The sequence below is a fragment of the Cinclus cinclus genome, chromosome 9 (genome assembly GCF_963662255.1).
Source record: "Cinclus cinclus chromosome 9, bCinCin1.1, whole genome shotgun sequence".
NCBI classification, from domain to species: domain Eukaryota; kingdom Metazoa; phylum Chordata; class Aves; order Passeriformes; family Cinclidae; genus Cinclus; species Cinclus cinclus.
The window spans coordinates 18,015,362-18,037,685 of NC_085054.1; the positions used below are offsets into that span (position 1 = coordinate 18,015,362).

Consider the following 22,324-nt stretch of genomic DNA (forward strand, 5'->3'; position numbering starts at 1 on the left):
TTAGCAATGAGATGGAATTTAACACTGTAGGACTTTGTGCAGACACCTCCAGTAAGTGTTGAAACCACAGAGAGTAAGTAACAAACATTGTAAAACTGAAGGCACTATTAGACCACGTAGCTGCATGTCTTAGCATCAGCAGCAGTTTATTTAAGCTATTACAAAGTCAAACGTGCCTTGGCTACAATTGTGAAGGCTTTTTAGACTTCCCTTCAGGTGTAAGAAATTATTGATTTACTAACCTCTTTTAACAGCATTATTTTATCAGCAGTTGATGCACAGAATATGGTGTAAAAACCAAGAGTAATCAAAATTTCTACATCCTGAGCTGCCATTTTAGGGAGCAGCAGTGATCAAAGCTGGTTTTTGTATATTACAATATCACACTTCCCCAGCAACACCTGAGCACATTTTTCAGCTCCTGTTCTCACCTCTTGATGTTGTACTTCCAGTAGGACTTCTTTTGGCAGACAGTGGACGGCTGGAAGTTAATACAAACACTTATTAAAATAAAACTTATACTTCAGTCATGAAGAGCAGTACAATTCTGTTCCCTCAGTAGACAATTAAGTTAACAAGAAATTATTTATATGCAGGAATAAAGTACCAAAGCTTGTTGGTTAAGAAATACAGCACCATCATGAAATTATTTATAAAAGCATTAAGAAATAAATTAGTACTCGCATTATTTGTGCAAAAGGAGATTTTTAAGAACACTTTTGGTAGATTTAAGAAGTCACACCAGTAGGTTATGTACATTTTTCAAATCACAGCTATTTGGAGCCTAAGTTGACTGTATATCTGAGAGCAGCTAAAACACCTACATTCAACATAAGAGTTACATAATGAGTCTGCAGTTACATCTCAAGTTTAATTTAGTCATTTTTTTTCTTTTGTCTGGAAAGAGACAGACTTACACCTCTAGGATTAATGCTAAAGGCAGAACTTCAATCTAAGCACTGTTCTAAGCACCTGAAAGGAATAACTACCAGTATCTGCTCAGCACAAATAGCTTCCTAGAAAAATATTTATGGAGTCAAGATAATGATTATATTTTAAAGCCAATACAGGGTTTTGTTGTTCATATAGTGTTATGCAAATATAAATAAATAAATAAATAAATAAATAAATAAAATAAATACATTTTGGAGTAACCAAGTGTAGATTCCAAATAATGACCAGATGAGACAAAGCAACGTGATGGCTCCCTTCAATTCAATGGAGCTGTCTGTCAGCAAGAGTTTTAATGGAGGTAGTGACACAGAAAGCCTTACTTGAGACTCTCCTGGGAGCTGGAGGAGGAGCGATCCGACTGTGGCAAGGACACGATGCTGTCAGAGTTCTTCAAATGTGACTGCAGGGCCTTCTGATAGGAAGACTCCAAGGTGTGGTACAAATGCTCTGCCTCTCGGCTGAAGTGACCATGGAAACCCCAGTAGCACCTGGAAATGACACACAGCACTGGGAACACACCCTTGTCATGTTTTAGCAGGCTGTGGTGCACTGGCACAGCCAGAGCCCTTCTCACTATCCCCATTGGTGGCCTCGTTAGCCCAGTCATTTCAAGCACCCACTGCCCTGACACATTTAAGACAAACAGTTTTTTCAACCATTGTATTACTTAAACAGCTGCACAGAAGACAAACCAAATTAAAGAACCATTTGTTGTAAAAGCAGGCGTAGCCAACAAAGCTGTATTGGGGCAGAAACCCTCATCTCTCCAGCTGTCTACTGTACATGGGAGACTGCAGGCTCACAAGACTGACACTAGTTTGGGACTGGGTGGGCAGTAGCTACTTCCAAAACATGCCAAAGGCAGAACACACATGAATGGGCCTGATTCAGGAAAGCACCAACTGCTGTTTTCTTCCTTAAGTTCAACCAACAGCTCTTCAAGAATGCTGCAGAGACACGTCTCTGTACTGAGTTGAGGCTGCTGCCTGTCTTTATGGAAAAAAGTAAAATATGGAAAAGGAAAGAGATGCTCGCATGGGCTTGGAATCAATGCCATGATGAAAATAAAAGAGCATTTTAAGATGAGGGAAGAATTTCTCCATGGTCCAAATCTCCTGGCTGATGGCTAAACACCATTCACTCTTGGGGCACAAAGGAGATGAAGACTCTCAGTACTTTTCAGGGGGCAACTAATGGGCAGCTTAAGAGTAAGATCATTAGCTCAAATGAATCAAAAATTGTGTGTGACAGCCAGTCCTCAGAGAAGCCACATGCATTCTGACATCACAAGAAGAAAACAAATTTCTGTCTCACAATCAGCCACGCTGCTATTTAATAAACATGGGAAGAGAAAATCAACCATGCTCTCTGAAGTCCCATGCCATTCTCCTTGCTGTCTATTCAGCTTAACTAGTCACCTGCTGTGAAGTCTCACTGACTACTGTAATTTTCAGTGATGGACATGCTGCCTTTCAAAAGGATTTAAGCAGTCCTACTGTGAAACACCACTGCTTAAAACACAGCATTTAGATTAATAAAATTTATCGTTCACTGTTTTCATGTTTTACACCATCCTCTTTCTGCAGAAAAATGTTCCTGTAGTGCTCTGTTCAGAAGAGCATGATCCTGGTACACCAACATACTACCATAAGTATGATCATATTAATAGAAACGTGCAAGATCTTCAAAAGAATAAAACGAAATGCAAATATTAACATTTCCCATAGATATACATGAAATATTTATTTCTATGTCATAAAATACGTGTCTATCACCAGATCAAAGGAAGAAAAGATCAGCACCTCCCTCACTGTTTGCCCTCCTCAAGTAACTACACAATGGTCACCCCTCAGACTCTCTTCTTTCCATCAACTGGGAAGTCAGGAGATTTTTTTCTCAACCATGCAATACTACTGACTCAGAAAACAAGGCAAAGAAGGGGAGGAAGAAGAGGCACCAAAAACAGCTTCCACTTACTTTCTTGCCTCTATCCTGGCTTCAGAGTCTGCATCATGAATTCCCTTCTTTATTGTTTCAGCTAACACTGATATGTGTCTGAAATAAGAAAGAAAATATTATCCAGCAGTTCAGAAAGATGTGCCACACTTATAAACAAATGACTAATTTGATTTTGCCTTGGTTTCTGGGAACAAACAGTTCACCACATCCTTTCATTTCCATCAAGGATGTTTTATGACCTTTATTTATTTATTCTTACAAGTCAGTTTTATTTCAACCACACTGCTATCTAGGAAAACAGCTAGCAGCATTCTTCATAGACCTTTACATAGCTATCCAAACTGCCTGGACTCAAGAACAGTCTCCTAAGCCCTAAACAGTCCAGTGCAGTCTAGGGCTATTGAAATTGAGTCCCAGTCTCTCCTCACACAATTACTTCAACTGGTTACTAGTCTGCAGTAATGTAGGAGTCTCAGAAGCTCCTGATAAGAATGCAGCAGACTTCACCTCACCATCTCAGTTCAGGGTGCAAAAAGGAAAGAAAATTGTTACACAAAAGTTACTGAGTTCAGGGATTTGCTCAGCCAGGTCTTCCAAGGCTGGCATAGGATACATATTCACCACAATCTGAACTACAAAACAAATGGTATATGTGCATACATGCTTGTTTTGGATGGCAAAAACATCTCCACTACAGCTACCTAATATAATCTCTCCTAAGTGATCCTTTTTCCAGAATGATGCAGAAAATTATCTCCTTCTCCCCAAATAAGTAGAAGAGAACAAACCCACTTGTATTCAGAACTTACCTTTCTAAGGAGTGCGTTTGCCACTCCTGCAACAGCAAGTCTAAAAATTCAAAGCAGCGCCTGAGAGGAGACAGAAGAAATGTTGAGTTTAAGTTAATTGAGGCACACTGGCTTTGCCATACCTGACTCTGAGCAACATCCATCTTTGCTTAGGAAGCTCTTTGGGACAGTGTTAAAAATTCAGTGCTGACCCCAATAAAAATACCAACAAGCACTAAAAAAAAAAAAAAAAAAAATTAGTAAACAGTGTCAAGTATTAATTGGAGGCAGCTTGCATGGAGAAGCCTGAAGAAAGGGATTGCCATACAACAATCCTGGAAGCTTCCTTTTTCATTAAACAGGATACAGGCCCAGAAGACTGACACAGATTCTCTGTTAGTCCAGTCTTCACACACAAACCTCACAGTTAGCCTCATGTGGGGACAGACCTTTCCAATTTTAATCTCCCTTCCTCACTTCAAGAATCTTAAGGCACAAGTGTGCTGAAATGTGTTCAAGATTTATCACTGAATACAGCAACCACAAAGCCCTTCCTTTTGTCTAACTCAAAGAGAACCAGTTAATGTATATGGAGGAGGCAAGAGTCTCCCAGTGAGGTAGTGGACCGAAGCACTTAGATTTAAGTGCAGACAGGACCATTAGACCATTCAGTCCAACTTCCCTTCCAGATGATACTTCCATGAAAGACTGATTTACTGGCTCAATGAAAACAAGTCACTGTAATGGCCAGCAGTGGGGAATAGGAAGGTGTCTGTAAAAATGCCAAAATAATGTTGTTATAACAACATGTAAGGACAACAATTAGTTTAAAAACCATTTCTCCTTGTGGAAAAATGCCTTTTCCTCTACAGTGATGCAGTTTATACAGGATAGCTGAGTTTGAATTTGAACTCAAATCATGGAGAAAAATGAGATGTAATAATAAGTAAGTGTATTTTCAACCTTTTTCACAAATACCAACAAATACATTTACATTCACAGAAAGCACCTATTCACTAGTAACAACCAGTAAATGCAAACTAAATTCTCACCTTCTAACTGCAACAGACTTGGAAGTACAATTACTGGTTATGATAGGTATTAACCGAGGGATGTGCGTGTGCTGGAAGAAAACAAACAAGAACAGGAAGAAATCTTTACACAATTCCATAGAATGAAAGACCATTCTCCTTCAGCCACCTGAGCTCAGTATTCAGATCCTTACTGTTGCTCAAATCTTAAAAACAGAACCGCTATATAAAGGAACACTAACAGATATGGACGGATTTTTAATATTAAAAATATTTTACAATTCATCAGCTAAAATACCTTTAACAGATACTTGATTTTCTTCTATAATGACACTCTCTAGTGAGTCAAGGAGCTGAAGTCACTGCAGGAGAATCTAAACTGCAAATAGTGACAACTTGAGAGACATCAGGCTACCTACAGCTTAGCCAATGAATCACAAGGCAGAAGTCACCACTGTGAACTAAGAGTTTTGAGAAACATGGACAGTCTGTGATATATTTTAGAGCATAATTAAGAGAATGAGTCTGTGCTGCAAGGCTGGTCTAAAATCCTTTCAAAGAAAAATGTTTGCTCAGCTCTTAGAGGGATGGAAATATCCTTCCCTGCAAAAAGAAACATTTCTCCTACTATTTTGGCAGAGCTTAACAAGCATCATCTGCACAAGGCTGTAGAGCATCTCAGACAGCCAAGCCCAGCACTATCAGAAAAGTAGATTAGGCACTTAATCTTGTTTTCATTGCAGCAGCATTCATATTTCATCAGAAACACGGCAGTGTTCAGAAATTATAACACTATTCCCTTTTGATGTATACTTACTCGAATGATTAATCTAACTGCTACAACACCAGAAGTGGCCATGACTTTGGCACTATTTGGAATTAAATTAAAAATTGTTGGCATGATGGCTTCTGCCCCATGGTCAAACTTGTTTCCCAGAACTGATGACAAATGTCTGAAAAACAGAATGAAGTCATGCTGGTAAGTGAGCTGAAGATAAAGCGTGTCAGACTTGTACAGAACATCTGACATAAGCACATCTGACACCTCAATCTTTGCAACTGTCACCTCCTCTCCAACTCCAAAGGACAGATAACACCATGTTTTAAAAAACAGTTCCTTTCCTTTTATTTAAAACTTGTGTCCTATATTCATCGGAACCCTGAGAAACAGTAGGGTCAGCACAAAATAAAGTAACTAGCAGAGCTACAAATTTATTATCTAACAAATGGGAACAAAGGTGATAGAACATTTTTTGCTAGTTTATATTACAACTTCTCTGAAGCTCCCTGTTTTGGCTTAATATGTATATATTTAAACAAAAACATGTCAGAAACACTGCAGCACCCTTTTCCTTCAAGTATTTCACAAAGGATAGACCATGAGAAATAAAAACTAGTTCAATCCAAACCAGAACAAAACATAAACATTTCCAGCTTCATTGTTCAGTGCTTCCCTACTTGTGCATGAAGGCATGGCTTGCTCATTCATTCTGTGTACCCACACCAGCATTGTTTAGTACTCAGGAACACGGCTTGGCAGAATTACAATTAGTGGCCTACACGACGGGGTTCGAAACAGATGCAGAAAAATGTTCTACCATTAACTATATAGCACTAGCTCCACTAGCTGCATCCTAATCATGTTTTAACCAGTGCCTGTTCTTTTTCTTCTACTTCACATTTCAAACACACATAGAAAACAAACTTACCCTAACGTGATACAAGCCTCTCGTACGACTTGAGACCGCAGATCTTTAGCAGATAATTTAAATGCTCCATCCAAAAGTCTTAAGTGTTGGAAGAAGTTATCATATTCTGCAGCTCCAGCCAAAAGTAAGGAGCGGATCTTTTTCAACTGTTAGGAGCATAAAAGAAATCAGTGACTGTTAATGAGCAACAAATGTAAGGGCAGTTATGTTCCGGACCAATACCTGGTTCCAGATTTCTTGTGCAATTATTCATCAACATGCATTGATGAAGTTGATTCTTGATGGCCAAGTAATTTTATGATTTCCTATTTTATATTCAACCCATGGTTAGTAAACATAATAAGTACAATAAGCTAAACACCCTTAACTTACAGAAATCCGGGAGAGTTCCACACAGCTACTCAAACTGTATAGTTAATCTCCCAAACAATATTTTTTAAACCAAACAGTATCTTAAATATTCTCCTTTGTTCCCCTATTTACAGCAGCTTCTAATGTTTAGGTAATCTTACAGCTGACTCTTGTGTTAAAAAGATACCTAGACTTAAAGGGCATGGTTCACACTCAGGCCTGGGTAATACTGGCTTATATCCAGAATGTGTCCATTGACTTCATGAAAAGTTATCTGGCTTTAGCAGAAGTGGAACCCTGACCCCATCAAAAGGAGAAATTTCCTATTAATATTACAGGGACCACCATCTCATCCTACAGACAATTTTCTGAGACTACAGACAATCTTCTTCACAAACCCTCCTGTGCACCAATGCACGTGGCCTCAATTTCAGCTCCCTGTTACTAAATACAGAAATAAAAATAAACAGAAGTAAGCTGAATCAGCCCACTCTGCCACTCAGATCTGTAATACAGGGTTTGACAAAGCTGCTACACCAGTGATGAAACTCTACTGTACACACAAGACCATGCATCTATTTGTATTATGAAAACACATTTCACCTCAGTAAATAATATTCAGTCTTGACATGCATATAACATCCAATTTTCCACTTCCACACTTCCCACAGTCATATTTATTTATTCAAAACTTAAATGTGCAAATTCTTGCTGAATTATTTTACACGTCCCTTTTGTAGAAGTATAAGCAAGTTCTTTAAGCAAAGTAGTTTTGTGCCTTATCAGATAAGTTTTAAGATATTCTGAATAAGACTTGACATTTTAATTTTATAACCTGCTAGCAAATTTCTAGCTTTGCACCTGGATTTTCTGCACAACTTCCAGTTCAACCTGATGCTGTCTCAACAGACTCTTGTATATCAAATAGCAATTTCCCTCACAAATGTGGCATAAATTCAGTCTCACAAGGAAATATTTCCCTCAAGTTTGGGGGTACATAGCAGGTGCTCACCACTAAAACTACACTCCAGCCTTAGTCTGAGGTTCTCCCAGTACCCTCAGTGGGACTAACTGCAGAAAAGGCTTGTATTAATAGAGATCCAATCTAAATTCACTACTTACCGCAGAAACTCTCTGTTCCCAGTCATGTTTATCATCTGACAGTATTTCTCTGATCTTGTTTATGGATTCCTCAAGATCCCGGCTGGAATAAATCTACAAATTGAAATACAGAGTAGCACTGTAAAGAAGGATTCACTGCATAAAAATCAGATCACTTCCTAACTACATTCTTATGGCGCCTTTGCTCCTCAATGTTTAAACATCATGTGCTAGCCTTGGACACTATTGGCTTTGCACAATGCACAGAATTTACACCCACTGCCTGCAACCAAAAATTTAAAAATTATCACAAGATGATTAAAGGATCATATTTCATTATTTTATTATAGTTTCACAATTTTAAGCAGCATTCCTGCAGCTCCTGGTAGCTATATTAGTCAAAACCTACAGATCATCATGAGTGGACACATGTGCTGTTCACCAAATATAAAGCTCCAGTGAAGTAGAGGGGATACGTGATACACCTCAGCTATCCAGCTAAATCAGCAAACATGCATGGTCCAGTTGTCACACCCACATCAGCAGCAACCCCAGAGACACAAGTCACCTTTATTGCTTTCAGTTCCCAGAGGGTTTCACATAACCTACTGGCACACCCCACCATTTCAAACTTGCCTCCCTTCAGCCTCCCTTCAACTTCTGACCTGCTTCCCCCAATGACTTTCCAACATCACAATGAAGCACAATTTGCCAGTGGTAAGCATTAGATCCTATATCCACCCTTGCTTTTAAGTACAGCGTTGTTTAACAGGTAACTCTACTCACCTGAACTGTTGGGACATCTTCAAATGCCTTTATGAAGTCTTCTTCATCCACAGCACCTGCTCCCTCTTTGGCTGCTGACACGCAAATGAAAAAGCCTTTTCAACCTTGTTATCAACAAGAGACTCTATTAAGAAACCACCAGCTATCAAGGCACTTAATCAGGAGAAAGTTCACTACCCATGCAGCCTGGGAGTGCTGCAGATACAACGAAAGCAGAGGCAGGGAAATTCAATGCCAGGCACTGGAGAGACATTCATGGCATCCTTAACTCATAGGCACAGAGGGCACATTAGGGAAGTCATTACAGTAGTCACTCAACAGTTAGGGGACACGGTCTGAAAGATGAAAGGAATACTTACTTTAATTATATGGGAGACTTTATTTTAAAGGATTTAATCCCATCTATAATAGATGAAGGTGGAGATCTGACAGGTGCACAAACAGATGAACGATAAGGAAGATAAACAGTCTCTGGAATACTAATCAGATCAGAGACTGTCTGATACAGGGAACTTTCTCCTTTTCCCTAGGACATACATGGCATTAGAGCTAAATGTACAATTATTGCTAACATTCAGAATGACTGCTCAAGTTTTCTTTCTGCACCTTCATTACTGCAATGCCCAAAGGTCCTATAAGAAAGCCAGTGTGTCAGGTTTAGACTGCAAGGGCTGAAGTCTGGCATATAAGTAGCCTCAGTTCAGATAGAGTTGGAACTACAAAGACAAAAATCCACACACTGGAGCACCAACATGATTTACTCATAGCCCTCAGTGCACAACCACACAGGTGCAACCTCTCACAAAACGCAGAACAAATTATGGGTTGTGGGGATTGCTTAGAGATTCATCCTACCAGACACTGGTTGTGGCATGCAGGGAATACAGACATAATTGATTACATAGGGAAAAATTTGTTACTGGATTCTGGGAGCCAGTCTGGAAATGCTTGCAAGAAGCTCAGTATGAACACTGTAAATACTTCACAGAGACATCAATTCATACAGGCTACTGGCTTACTTGAAGACTTGGAGCCCAGAGCTGCAGAGCCAAGTCTGCGGGTAGTGCCCATCCCAACTCTGCGTGAGTTTGCAGGGGCCTTTGAAGATGTAGAGGAGCTGGCTGAGGAAGGTCTGTTCCCATCCACAGAGTCTTCATCATCAAAAATTTTATCTGCCAAAAAACCATACTCAGCTGTAAGTCAAATGAAGCAAAGGGATGTCCCAAGGAACATGCCCATTTTATGGCAAACATGCTACGTTTTCCAGCCTGCTCTGCCAGCCCTCGTTTCAGCACTGTCCTCATGCTAGAAATCCAGTTAGTCATGAATATCACCAGCTCACTAAGCCAAATCCTTCACTGTTGTAGCCACTATGTTATAAACCCTTTAATAAATGCATTCAGATGAAAAGAATGAACTTCCAATTTACAGTAGAATGATGCAAGCCCCAGATAATACTTGGGGTGTTGACAGTCTGCATCTCTCACGTTTATGCCTCCAAGAGCTCTTTTGATATGGACTGTAGTGAAACTAAGAGTACAAGCAAATCCAAGATCCACGTGTGGAGGGGACCAGCAGCCGAGGCTGCCCTGTTCTGCCAACTGCCTGTACCAGACCAAGGATAAACAGTGTCACCCAGGAAGGTTCACATGGCAACACCCATGCTGTTGATGAACCACAGACCATTAACCACAGACCCATCTGGAGCTACAAATCCCCTTTAACTTTTTCTATTAACACCAGAGATTTCTTACAAGAAAATACAAGAAGTTTCCTCATATTCATAAAAACATAAATGTAAGGGGCATTAAGCCTTAAAGAACCTTCTGTGTACATCCAACTTTAGCCTCTACCACCAAACGTGAACATAAATTAACTAAAAATGAATTACAGCAGCTTTGATTCTCAGTCAAGGTTACTTCAATTCCAAAGGACTGCTTATACTGCAGTTTTACATAGATTAGCTAATTCATTTGAAAAAACAGCCTTAGGTTGAAAGGTGACAAAGCAGTTGGGCAGCTGATATAGACAGAACATGTAATTATTGAGGCCAGAAAGCCAGCTCAGCCCCCATCACTCAGCTTCTCCACATGAACACTTATTCAAGATCTGAGATCTGCTTCATGTCTGTCCCTCTCCAACAGCCCAAGGTACACACCCACTCTCCACCAGATTAGGAACATTTCCTTCACAATTTTCACTTGGCAAAAAGTCAAGCTGTTGGTTTAATCCATCCCTGCTCAGGAAAGCATCTGGGAACATCTAGTAACAAATACAGACAGACTCCTACCTATACACTAACGAGTGAAATTCAATACAGGCTGAGCTTTCTGAAAGTAAAAAAAAATAACTTGTAACAGTATAGGCATATTCTAGGGGAGACAAAAGAACAGGAAGAAAATCCTGTTTTGTTCTCAGCTCAACCACCTTCAGTTTTCTCTGTCCTAAGTGGCACTGGATTATTAGCAGCTGGACACAGGAGAACTACCACAGATCATCTAAAAACCTACACACCCCATTTTTGATATGCAGCAGTGCACATGATGCCATACTCCAATCACAACTCAATACTGACACAGCAGGTACACAAAGCATCCAGAAAGTTTAAAAAGGTGGACAAGGACATCTCTCCTCTTAATTTTTATGTTCAAATGTCTTAGAATATGGGAAAGGGCTAGGGAAAAAAGCAGCTCTAAAGGAAAGGGGTAAAAAAATGGCTGGTACTTGTACTGTTGTTCAGGAAAAAGTGAACAAGGTGAAAGTGAACACAAGAACTTTACCTTGGATAAATTTCAGGTCACACAGCTAAAGAGAATATAAGCCACAATTAGGATGTGGGCTGTCTCTTTAACACGGCGCCTGAGGGCAGCCATGGAGACCATGCTATCTCCTTATTGACACCAGTCTTGCTCTGACAGATGTAATTCAAAAATAATTTGAAAAGAGCTCAGGGAACAATCATGAGAATGATTAAAGGGTTAGAAAATATGTTTTTAATTCAATTAAATTAAAATTCTCTGCAAGAGTTTGTTTAGTCTAGCCAGATTCCTAATAAGTTGTTTGATTATATTCTGTGTTAATACAGCTACTGAATATTTATTAACACAGTTTTCCAACGTGACTTATTAATATTGTTCCTCACCTAACAGAAAAATACATAACAAGGCAATTGGCTGGAGGTTAAAAACAAATTAAATTCTGAGTTGCCTTTTTTTCCTCTCTTCCCTCCTGCTCCCCCCTCCATTTTTTGCAATCATCACAGGACTGACCCTCTGTGAGCTTAGGAGGTGCATCACCCAGTGAATTCTACCACAGGCAGTTCTTACAAAAGCAATTTTTTTCCCAAAAGACACAGTCTAGTTCATACAGGAATTATTTCAAAAACACTATTTGGTGTGAGCTGCGCCAAGGTCAGGGCAGATCAAAATAGGCTTTAAAATGTGCAACCTCTGAAGCCTCTAGGACGAGGTTCAAGTGATTCAGAAAGGACTACACAACCATTCAATCCAAAAACTTCTAAGCAAAACTTGTCCCAGTTGCACTTATTTCAAAAGCTCCTATATAAATATCCAGCAAACTATTATTTGATAAATGTATATTAACAGCCAGGAGAAAGTCAGTCATATTTGAAACAAAATATACTTTTACTAGTTTATAACCTCTTTCATCAGGTAATAAAATTCTCCATCAGCTGCATTTCAGGCTTTCCAGATGCAGCCTTAGTTAACTCATTTCCTCTTCTACATGTATTTTTAAAGCCTCACCCCTCTGAAAAGAGAACAGGGTGTGGTTTGCTATTTCATATAATAAATCAAAACAAACAAAAAAATCCAGATATTACAAGCATTGCACTCCTGTAACATGTGAGCAACTAAACTATCATTGCTTCTTAAAACAGGCTTTTCTGAGCATTGACAAAAACGCAACACTCCAAAAATCAAACCAGCCCACCCACAGCTCAGGGGATGACTGGATTACAATCACATCTTCCTGTTCATGAAGTCTGCAAACTAAGCACTACATATTTATCAAACCAGAATATCCCTTTAATAACCCAACAGCATTTTCTCATCTGATCAGTGCAGAATGACAGCACCACATCCAGAACTACACATCCAGTCTGCCAGCAGCACGTGTGCCAAACAGAAAGAGAAACAAAGAACAGAAAGGAACCTGCACACAGGAGTACAGAAAAGAACAGAAAACCAAGCTACTATACATTAACGTTAAAAATACTTTCTTCTTTTGTTTTGTTTTTCTTTTTTTTTTTTTCCCACCCATTGATTCCTGCTCACAATAATAATTCGAACTGGAATAGTATTTTTCAGCGCATCGGCAAATGGCAAATTCAGCATGGGTGTAACTCTCACGACACCAGCTGAGGTGCACTGAAGCAGAATCAGTGCCCCATTCTAACACTAAATAACCACTGATGTTCTCCCATCACAGGACACCCCCAGTGCTTATTTATAAGGACCTTACAGTACTCTGCATCAAAGACATGCCCTTATAAAAGAGGCCTTTGTCTGCTCGTCACTCTGCTGTCTCAGAAACAGAGAGAAGACAATCTGCTTTACATTTTTCAATTCCTTTACATTATTTAAGAAGAAGAGAAAATTGCTTACAAGTACATATCCTTCTGCAAATAAGCTTCCTCAACATTCCTTCATATTTTCCATAGCCTGCCCAGATGTAAGAGTGCTTCACGGAGCGCCGCAGCTTTCAGTCCGGAACATAATCAATCATTGCCCCTCAGATTCATTAAGCATGCTGTCTTCACACGTGGATTTAAACAGCCATGGCCTCTGTCCTCTCTCTATGGCTGCAGATCCGCACGATTCTCATCAACACCCATTTCAGGCCAGGAAACTTCGGTTCACTTCTAGGGAGGAAATTCCCTACCAGCTAGGGGAACCCAGGACAAATAATCCAGGATGAAGATGAGCTGACTCTGCCCGGCTTGGCTGGCTTGCACTAGGAGCCAGCCTGACTTTATCCCCTGGGAAGCGCTAACAGGAGCATCTCAACAGCTGTCATCATTTGTCCATGACGAATAAATTTAGTCATTATTCATTTTAAAACGTAACCCCTTCAGGTCTGGGCGAGGTGAAAAGTGGTGAGAAGAGGCTGCACTAGCTATTCAGGAACCATGATAAACAAGGACCAGCACTTCCCTCGCCTGTACCACCAGCCTGGGACCTTATAAAGCAGTCTCAAATGTTCTTTCCAATGAAAAAAGATACTTTCTGGCTTTTAAAAACTTCAGGATGTCAGATTCAAATATTTCAGTCATTTGTTTGCAAGCTTTAGAGAAGACAGCTACTCCCTAGTGATGACAGACTGGGAAGAGAGCTTTTGATCATATCTGTTCCTAACAAGGATGCCCCACTATGGTCTTCAGATTTGACTCTGTAAAGGACTAAACTCGTCCTGTGCCCACTGCACCCACTCATCATCTGTTCCATTTCCAACCATCAGGGCAGCTGAAACAGGCAAGATGGGTACCTCTTGCATGAATCACCTGCATCACTCTCAGAAGAAATCCCCCTTTTGGATGCAGATCAAAGTAGATGACACCAGAGGAACCTGCCTCCACACCATTCCCATGGCATGCTCCACCAAGAGCAAGCAGGTAGCTGCTAAAGCAGACAAGCATAACAGCACTTCCAAATTCCATGCTCAATCCCTACTAGGTGGGCAAAGTCCATCTCCCTGAAGATCTGAGAGCCCTTTACAAGCCAAGAACACAAACCAGCAAAACTACTGATGGCAAAGGAAACAGGATGTATTCCTCTTTACTCCTTTCTGCCAGGCACAAGTCCATGAGCACTGGACCATATTTTTGAGACAGACACCCCTCTGACATCTCAGCTCATGCCCTCCCCCCAGGGCAGCATCTGGCACCCCCATCTCCAGCTGTGACTTCTGTTGTCACCGTCTGTTGGGTGTCCAAGGGAGAGAGCTTCAGCTGAAGTTAGGTGCCTCTTCCCATTAGCACACACAAAACCCATGCATGGCTTAGATGCAAGCCTGTTCAACTCCAACATAGTTATTGTAGAGGTTTCTCCAGGAAAATGAGTTTATAAGCCCACTAAAGATAAAGGAGCGTGTATATGTTCTTCAGCAGGATTAAGTGTTTAAAAACAAAGGTGTCACAGCTACAAGCAGAAGGACATGGGCACAACACATTATTAAGGTTTCCTGCCTGGCCACCTTCCAGTGTCCCAGCTGCTCCCTGGCCCCAGGCACAGCTACTCCTGCCCACCCTCCACAGCAGGCAGTGTTTTGGGCCTTTAAAATGCCACCCACTTGGGCTCAGTGACCCTGGTCAGCCCCACCAATGCCACCTGCCCCTCTCTCCCATGATATCCAGTTAACCCAGGTCAACCCAGTCACCAGCTCCAGTCCCAGCCCACCCCTGCTGCTGCCTTCTGGCACTATGTGCTGAACCACCTCAGAACCCTTCACAACTGGTGTTGGAGTGGAGTCCCAGAAGCCTGACTTCAGCCTGAACTGCTCCAAGGGCTGAATAATGACAAGGACATACCCATCCTCCAGTACCCCGGCTTTTTTTCTCTTATCTCACATATATCACCCTGTTAAACTAGAATCTGCATCATTATAGTTGTGAGGTGAGGTTTTCTGAATAAGGTTTCAACAACACAAATCCAGTAGATGTATTTGTGGCCATAATAAGTACAATAAACAACATGCTTGCCATCAGTCACTTGTGAGATGGTGCTTAGAGACCCAGGCCAAGAATGTCAGGCCAGCAGGTAGGTGCAAAATGCCTTTTGCTTTAATAATTCTTATAACACCACATGCTTTTCTTTAATCCCAAATGCTTCAGTTTTCCCTCCTTAGCAAGGAAAGGAGACACTCATCATCTTGGCTGCCCTCTCATTCTGTCTAATCACAAGCTAATGAACCCAGCAGGTCTTCAACTTTCCTACTACAAAGGAAAAGAACAATCCTCAAAGAAGTAGCCCTTGGAATTGTCTTCTGCTCCAAGTACACTGTATTTATATAGGCTGTTGTTCTAATACACATATTGCTTATAGCCAAGAACCTGACTACAGCAATTTCAGAGTATTCTGCCTGCCATCCCTCTGTAAGCAGAAAAATATTTAGGCAGTAGAAATCATTTAAAAAGCACATTTCTGTAAGTGAGGAGCCCTGTATTTATTAAACCCATACCAGTATGATAAAATTAACTTTACCAAACTGGTAGGGGGAAATTGTTGTACACTTTGACCTGACCACATGAAACACCAGACTAGGCAGAAACAATAAGCATATGGAAAGTAAATTTCAACTTCAATCTGCAAATAGCCCAAGTAACATTCAAAACCTGCTCTCAGGGACTGGCCTGGTAAGTCAAACAAAATTGTCCTGCAGAAGACTGATCTGAAATCATGCAACTTATGATGATTTAAGTTACTTTTCAGAGGGACGTTAAAATTTTCAATCCTGGAATTAAATTACTTCAATTTAAGATGTAGCCATGACGGATGGCTGTGGGGATGATTCAGAACAGAAGCTTTAAAGACTTGAAAACAAAGAGTCAAAAAGGATTTAATGAGCCTGTTTACTTCAAAACACAACTTTTTAAACCATAATGTTGACAGTATTAATGCCATCATGTCAACAAGTCACAGCATGTCCCCTCTAATAGCATCTATGAGCATTAACACAACTAAGAACACAGGAAACATGTTTTAAGAAACTTCTGTTCATGAAACTAACACACCTGGAAAGGAGAGTTTTTAAGAGTTAGTGAAACTGTCACTTAGACAGTTTTCAGCCATATGAAAGTTTCCATTAGCTTTAAGTAGATTTAGAAAAGAGGCAGTACAAATATTACATTTCTACGGGCTTTATTGAATTAAATATCAATAGGAGACAACATAACTATTATACTGAGTGAAAGAGCATCAGCTCAAACAGCTACAATAATTCACAAAAGCATCAAAAACTAAAATAAATTCATTAAGAGCCAGGATTTGTAAGTTTTACCAATTACTTTACAACGTTCATACAGACACCTAAACGAGAATCAAACACCCATGTGCGAGGAGCTGCACAGACATAGCCTTTACCCCATACTGATTTTAAAACAAATAATTGAGGCAGACACAGACATGTACAGAAAGCAAAATCAAAGCGGAGAAGAGATAGAGATAAGGATTTACTTTCCTGAAAGTAATCATTGGAAATACAATATTCCCACAGTGTTTTTTTCCAGCCAGCCGCACAGCCTTCCCTCAGACCTCAAGAGCACCAGGAAATCCACAGTGCCTACCTTGGAAAAACACACCCACCCCAAAAGGCCATGCATTTACATAAAGTTTCAATTTAAAGAGCAAAAGCAGCGTTTCCCTGCCCTGCACTTACCCCTGTGGCTGCCCAGAAGTTGCTCATGATGCCTTGTGGGACACCCCCCCTCCATTCACTGCCAGACTGTCCATACATCCCCCCAGCCTTCACAAACACCCCAGCTATCTCAGAGCCTGTAACAGACTCCACACCAGGCTATTGCTTCTCTGTTTCACTTCTGTGGATTTCCCTGCTGACTGTGCTTGGGGGTGCTGCCCCAGTTTTGTTCTGGACCCTTAAAAACATCCTTTACATCGCACCGCCTTATTACTCCCTCCTCACTGCACTCTCATTAGCATAATCTTCAGGGATAAAAGACACAAAGTGGGTCCCTGAGCCCTAGAGATACCAATCAATGAGAAAGGCTGTTGATGCAGGATAGCTCAGGCAGATCTTTTGGAGTCAGAAAACACCTTTTGACAGAATTATGGGAATTAGCCTGTCACACCATTGTGTCATGCCCAAACTGCAGATTAAGCACACTATTTCCTGCTTTAATATTAATCCTCTGTGCTGTACTGCAGTGGCAATGCTAAGACTTTGCCTCAGCCTTACTGAAGTTCAATTATTTATGCAAATAATTATACAAAAGAAAATGAATTCTTCTGCCTTCATTCACAAGACAGAAAAATTCCATTCTGCAGAGGCACAGGAACTCCCTCAGGCGCCACTTCCACATGCACACATAGTAGGGATGTGTCAGGTTAAAGAGCAATCAATGAACCTTTCCCCTCCTTGCTCTCACCTCCATCTCTGCATTTGCTGTTAAACTTATGGCAACAGCCTGGACTCCTGGTGCTCGCAGCAAGCAAACATCAGGATTCAGGCAGCAGACAAAGTGGGCATCAGCATCACCAGCTGCTGGTCATCCACACTACATCCAGCATGCCAGGCAACAGTCTCCTCCTGCCAGGTCTGGGGTCAGCTTTGCACAATATTCACTTTAAAGATTATATAAATATGACTAAAAGGCAGAGCTATTCAACAAGACCAAGAAATATCTATTATTTTGATGTGTGAGTAAACTGAAACAGAGCTGAGGGACATTCTCAAGGGTGTCAAGACTTCAGGGCATTGCCAGAGTCTAGATTAAGCTCCATTCCTGAACAGTTTTTTATACTGATCCTTTTCTCTTCCTCCTACTAAAGATGAAAGCAGTACCACAATGTTTTCTTATTTTCCCAAGATTATCGTTGAAACTGCTCCATGCATATTCAAAAAAGGACATTTGCAAATGGCTTGGGAAAGCTAGAAACCAAATCACAACATATTAGAAAAAATATTTTAATGTAGCTGTTCTTGACAACTTAGCCACACATTGAAGCTTAGACACACCTAAGATTGAGTTCTCTATATTTCCCAAGCTGGTGCTACAGGAAAACAGCAACCAGATTAAACCAAGCTCCCAGGGAGACACCTGCTGGCAGCGGCCTGAGGCTTATTTATCAAAACCTGAAGGAATAAGCAAGATACCTGTGGAATTGATAGGTGATATTTTGTCTTACCTGGACTGCCTATACTCTATGTAACTTAATTAGCAGGCATGCTAACACTTTGAAGCCTTTAAATGACAGTGTTTTTCATCAGCAAAGGGCAGGAGCCCTATGTGCAGACAGGGCAGGTGAGTCCAGCCCCACAACCAGGTCCAGATTTTCCAGCTATTTGCACCATCTGCTGCCGTGACATCATAGGGTGAGGCACTTCTCCAGCCTGCACTCCCTGCACAGATCCTTCTGCCTCCTCGGGCAATTATGACCACTGCAGCTCACCTCGATGCTGACTGCCCCAACACCCATCATTGTCAACACACGGAAATTGCAGTTTCTGTTGTTATTACTTATCACCTCTTGAAGGGATGCTCATTCTCTACACACACAGCACACCGACGTGTAAAGCACTGACAACAAGCACACAGAGTTGTGTTTGGAAGGAAAGAGCATCCTGACATTTTTAGGACAAAGCTCTGTTGCAAAAAAGGGCAAACACATCTTATTGCCTCCAGTTACACAGAGCACATTGGGGGGGGGGGGGGCAGAAACACTGCAGACCCCACTTCCAGTCCCCACAGAACATTCTGCAAAGCCTGCTAATGTATGCAAATCCTACAGCAGAAAGCTTTCTATCTACAAGGAGATAAAAACACCAAGCTGCAGCCTTGTTTCCTTTTGGGTTAAGTCTCAGAGGATGGCTGGGTCAATGAAGTTAAACTAGTAAGCTGTGCTGGAGGGACCTGGAGAAGCTGCAGAACCAGCCCTTTTCAGTACCTTCATTTAGGTTTATTTACAGTCATTAATAGAGATGTGTTGCCCAGCACCTTATATATGTCCCTCCTATGAGATGATGGGGCACCCTAAACTTTCCAAGCAGCCACCTCTGAGCCAAGAAACAAAACAGGTGCAGTTATCCCAGAACAATGAAGGAAAAAACAAGGCTGTCAGCCTGCAGCCTGTACAGCCACAGAAAACAGGAGCCTTCTGTCCCAAGGCATTAAAGGCTGATACATGAACATGGGTACTACACTGGCAAGAACTGTACAGTGTTACACACATCATACATTAGTGACTCCCATCCAGAATGCCTGGCCTGATGCATAATTAATATACTTTAATTAGATGACCATTTAAAATACTGTCAAATGGTCAGTGGGCAATAATCATGAGATAAGAATGTCTTAGAGTGAAAGTGGTTGAGACAAAAGAAAAGCCACAGAGGGAAAACTACAGAACTCCCGAGCCTACATGCCTTTTGAGAAAGATTATCAACTAGTAAAACAGGCATGACCAGCATGATGACCAGGAATTTCTACCATAAATAAGTGCTTCATCTTTATAAAGATGCATATTGCTACAGACTGTGAAGACACATATACAAGCAAAGTGTACAGACAAGTTTTCTTTCTTTAAGAATAATTAAAAGTTGATTTGTATAATCCAGGCTATGCTCTATAGCCAGAAATGGTTACCAAACAGTGATCTGAGATGCCTCTGAGCTCCTGTCACAATGGCTACTAAGTTAAAGTGTTGGGTCTGTGATCTCCAGAGCACCCACTGCAGCTGTTATAAGGAAAGGGATGGGGAACCAGACGTGATGCTGACACTTCTCTGGACTATCGAGCAGCACCGCCTGCCTGCCACAGCACTCTCCTGATGCACTAAAAAGCACGAGTTCCTGCCTACTCCTAACTAATAAAAGTAGGACCTAGGAACATTCTTGTCTCCCCACCACTTCAGCTCCCTGAGAGTAAGCAGAGCCTTTGAGAAGCTGCATGCACACCAGCACCAGTACACCAGTGCCAATGTTTGCAGCCCATGCCAGCTTTTGCAATGTCTACATGAGCACATTTGACTATGACCAGAGCTTAAAGCAGCAGCTCCTTACAACTGGTGAGAAATACCCATTCCCCATTCACATCACACTCATTTGGCAAACACTGGCAGAGTAAAGCAATGATTTCCTGACTATCAAGCCCATTTGAGTCTCAAAGAGAATAAACACAGTAAATGAAAAGCTAGCATTTCATTTTTCTCAGAATCATTGTAGAAAAATCTTATTGTTATTTATTATGATAATTCAAGACCAGTGACTTCAAAGGCAGCATTGAAAATGTTTGGGGTTTTTTCAGATGCAGAAGTAGAAACTAGTAAATAATATGAGGCAGGTTTTACTTTCAGTAAAAAAATGCTTGTTGAGTAATTTTTAAAATGGGTGTTTGTTCACTGGCAATAACTTAGAATACTATTCTGCACAGATTTGTGTATGATCTAGATAGGATTAGTTTCACTTTTTTGACATAGTGGAAACAAAGGCCGAGTACACATGAGGAAGCTGACAGCAGCAGTGCAGAAAAGTCAGAATTAGAGCACATGCTAGAAGACATATCAGAGTATAGGATTTCCTTTATTTAATCACCATCATATTAGGCTAAATTCTGCTTCCAGCTCTATACATTTGGGATGGAGATGAAGCCAAGAACATGCAGAACTTTGCAGGATTTTGTTTAACTTGCTATTATTTCAGGTTTTCTTCTGTATGGTTTCCAGTGAGCATGGAGAGGTTTTAGTACATCAATTAGTAACCTATTTGACATATTTAAGTACAGCATATGGTTTGTCACGTGGCTGGCTAACCTAAAAAAATTCCGACTGATATTTAATACAGCTTCAAATAAATATAAGGACAGTCTGAATGCCTGATTTACAAGTGGAAAGCTCCAATTCCTGAGATACAGCCGTTTCTTGGGCCTTCTTCATCTGTCCTTCAAAGCCTCATTTTAAGAAAACCATGGGCTCAAGGAAAAAAGTCATGGGAGAAAAGCACCAAAATTAAAAATGTGTCACAACTTATAAAACATTAACAGTCAGCAGGGCTTCTGTTTTCCTGAAGCTTGTTCTGTCCACTCCCTAACACCTTTAAAACAAAAGGCAGATCTACACTCCTTCATCCACATTCTTCCCCATAATGAACCATCATTAGGTACAGCAAATAATGCAGTCATACTCAGAGGGAGAAAAGCAGAAAAAAAGGCAGAATCAAGACATTGCTGAAATTTTCCTTGCTGTTGTCATTAATTACTTCAGCCTACTAAATTTGATATTCATATTTCAGAGGCAACATGAAACCCCAAGCAAGCAGGGGAACTTTAATGTGCTACAAAGAAGAAAGCATCTTTCCCCAAAGTGCTTGCAATATAAATAATGCAGTCATAGCATAGATAAAAACAATTACTATTATTCTGACTTTATAAAAAAGTAAGCACAAATATCCCCCTTCTTTTCTTTTAAAAGAAAAAAGGAGTTAAAGAAATGCAAGTGGTTATGTCCTAATCACTCTAACATGATCCTGCCCAACCCGTTTTTATCAGTCAGTGCTGCTATTCACTTTCTCCCCATGGCTCACCACCCTTTTTCAACCATTCTCAGGTCCCTGCACTAAGGTAAAACTTAAGCCTGTTGTCCAGTCCAGCCATCCAAAACCATCTGCCATGACTGAAAGTTTGACTTAAAAATTGATTCTGATCACAGCTGATCATATGACTCCTTTAGTAACCATCCTGTTTATTCCCACATACTGTGTGCACAGTAGAAGGCTTCCACAGCTGTTCTGTCCAAGAAAGAATGATGAAAAGAAATCAGTTTTCCCACATAAGTCTCCATATAACTTACTGCATCAAATGACAGTATGTCAGGATCAAATAAGAAATTAAAATTGAAAAAACCATCTTGTGGCAGACCAGAAAAATCTCAATTCAACTGATCTGAACTCTACCAGT

The 22,324-nt window shown here is 40.7% G+C and overlaps 1 protein-coding gene across 2 annotated transcripts in view; it reads right to left on the reverse strand.

Annotated features, from left to right (window-relative positions):
- The window catches only part of CLASP1 (cytoplasmic linker associated protein 1), a 168,529-nt gene that overhangs the window by 79,914 nt on the left and 66,291 nt on the right, over nt 1-22,324 (reverse strand). For both annotated transcript variants that reach the window (XM_062498278.1, XM_062498277.1), the window contains exons 9-18: nt 9,699-9,851; nt 8,680-8,753; nt 7,915-8,007; nt 6,442-6,587; nt 5,550-5,685; nt 4,754-4,824; nt 3,723-3,782; nt 2,932-3,009; nt 1,275-1,442; nt 432-481 (exon numbers count right to left, since the gene is read on the reverse strand). In XM_062498278.1, coding sequence (XP_062354262.1) covers nt 432-481; nt 1,275-1,442; nt 2,932-3,009; nt 3,723-3,782; nt 4,754-4,824; nt 5,550-5,685; nt 6,442-6,587; nt 7,915-8,007; nt 8,680-8,753; nt 9,699-9,851 — 1,029 coding nt within the window. The remainder of the gene's footprint in view (nt 1-431; nt 482-1,274; nt 1,443-2,931; nt 3,010-3,722; nt 3,783-4,753; nt 4,825-5,549; nt 5,686-6,441; nt 6,588-7,914; nt 8,008-8,679; nt 8,754-9,698; nt 9,852-22,324) is intronic.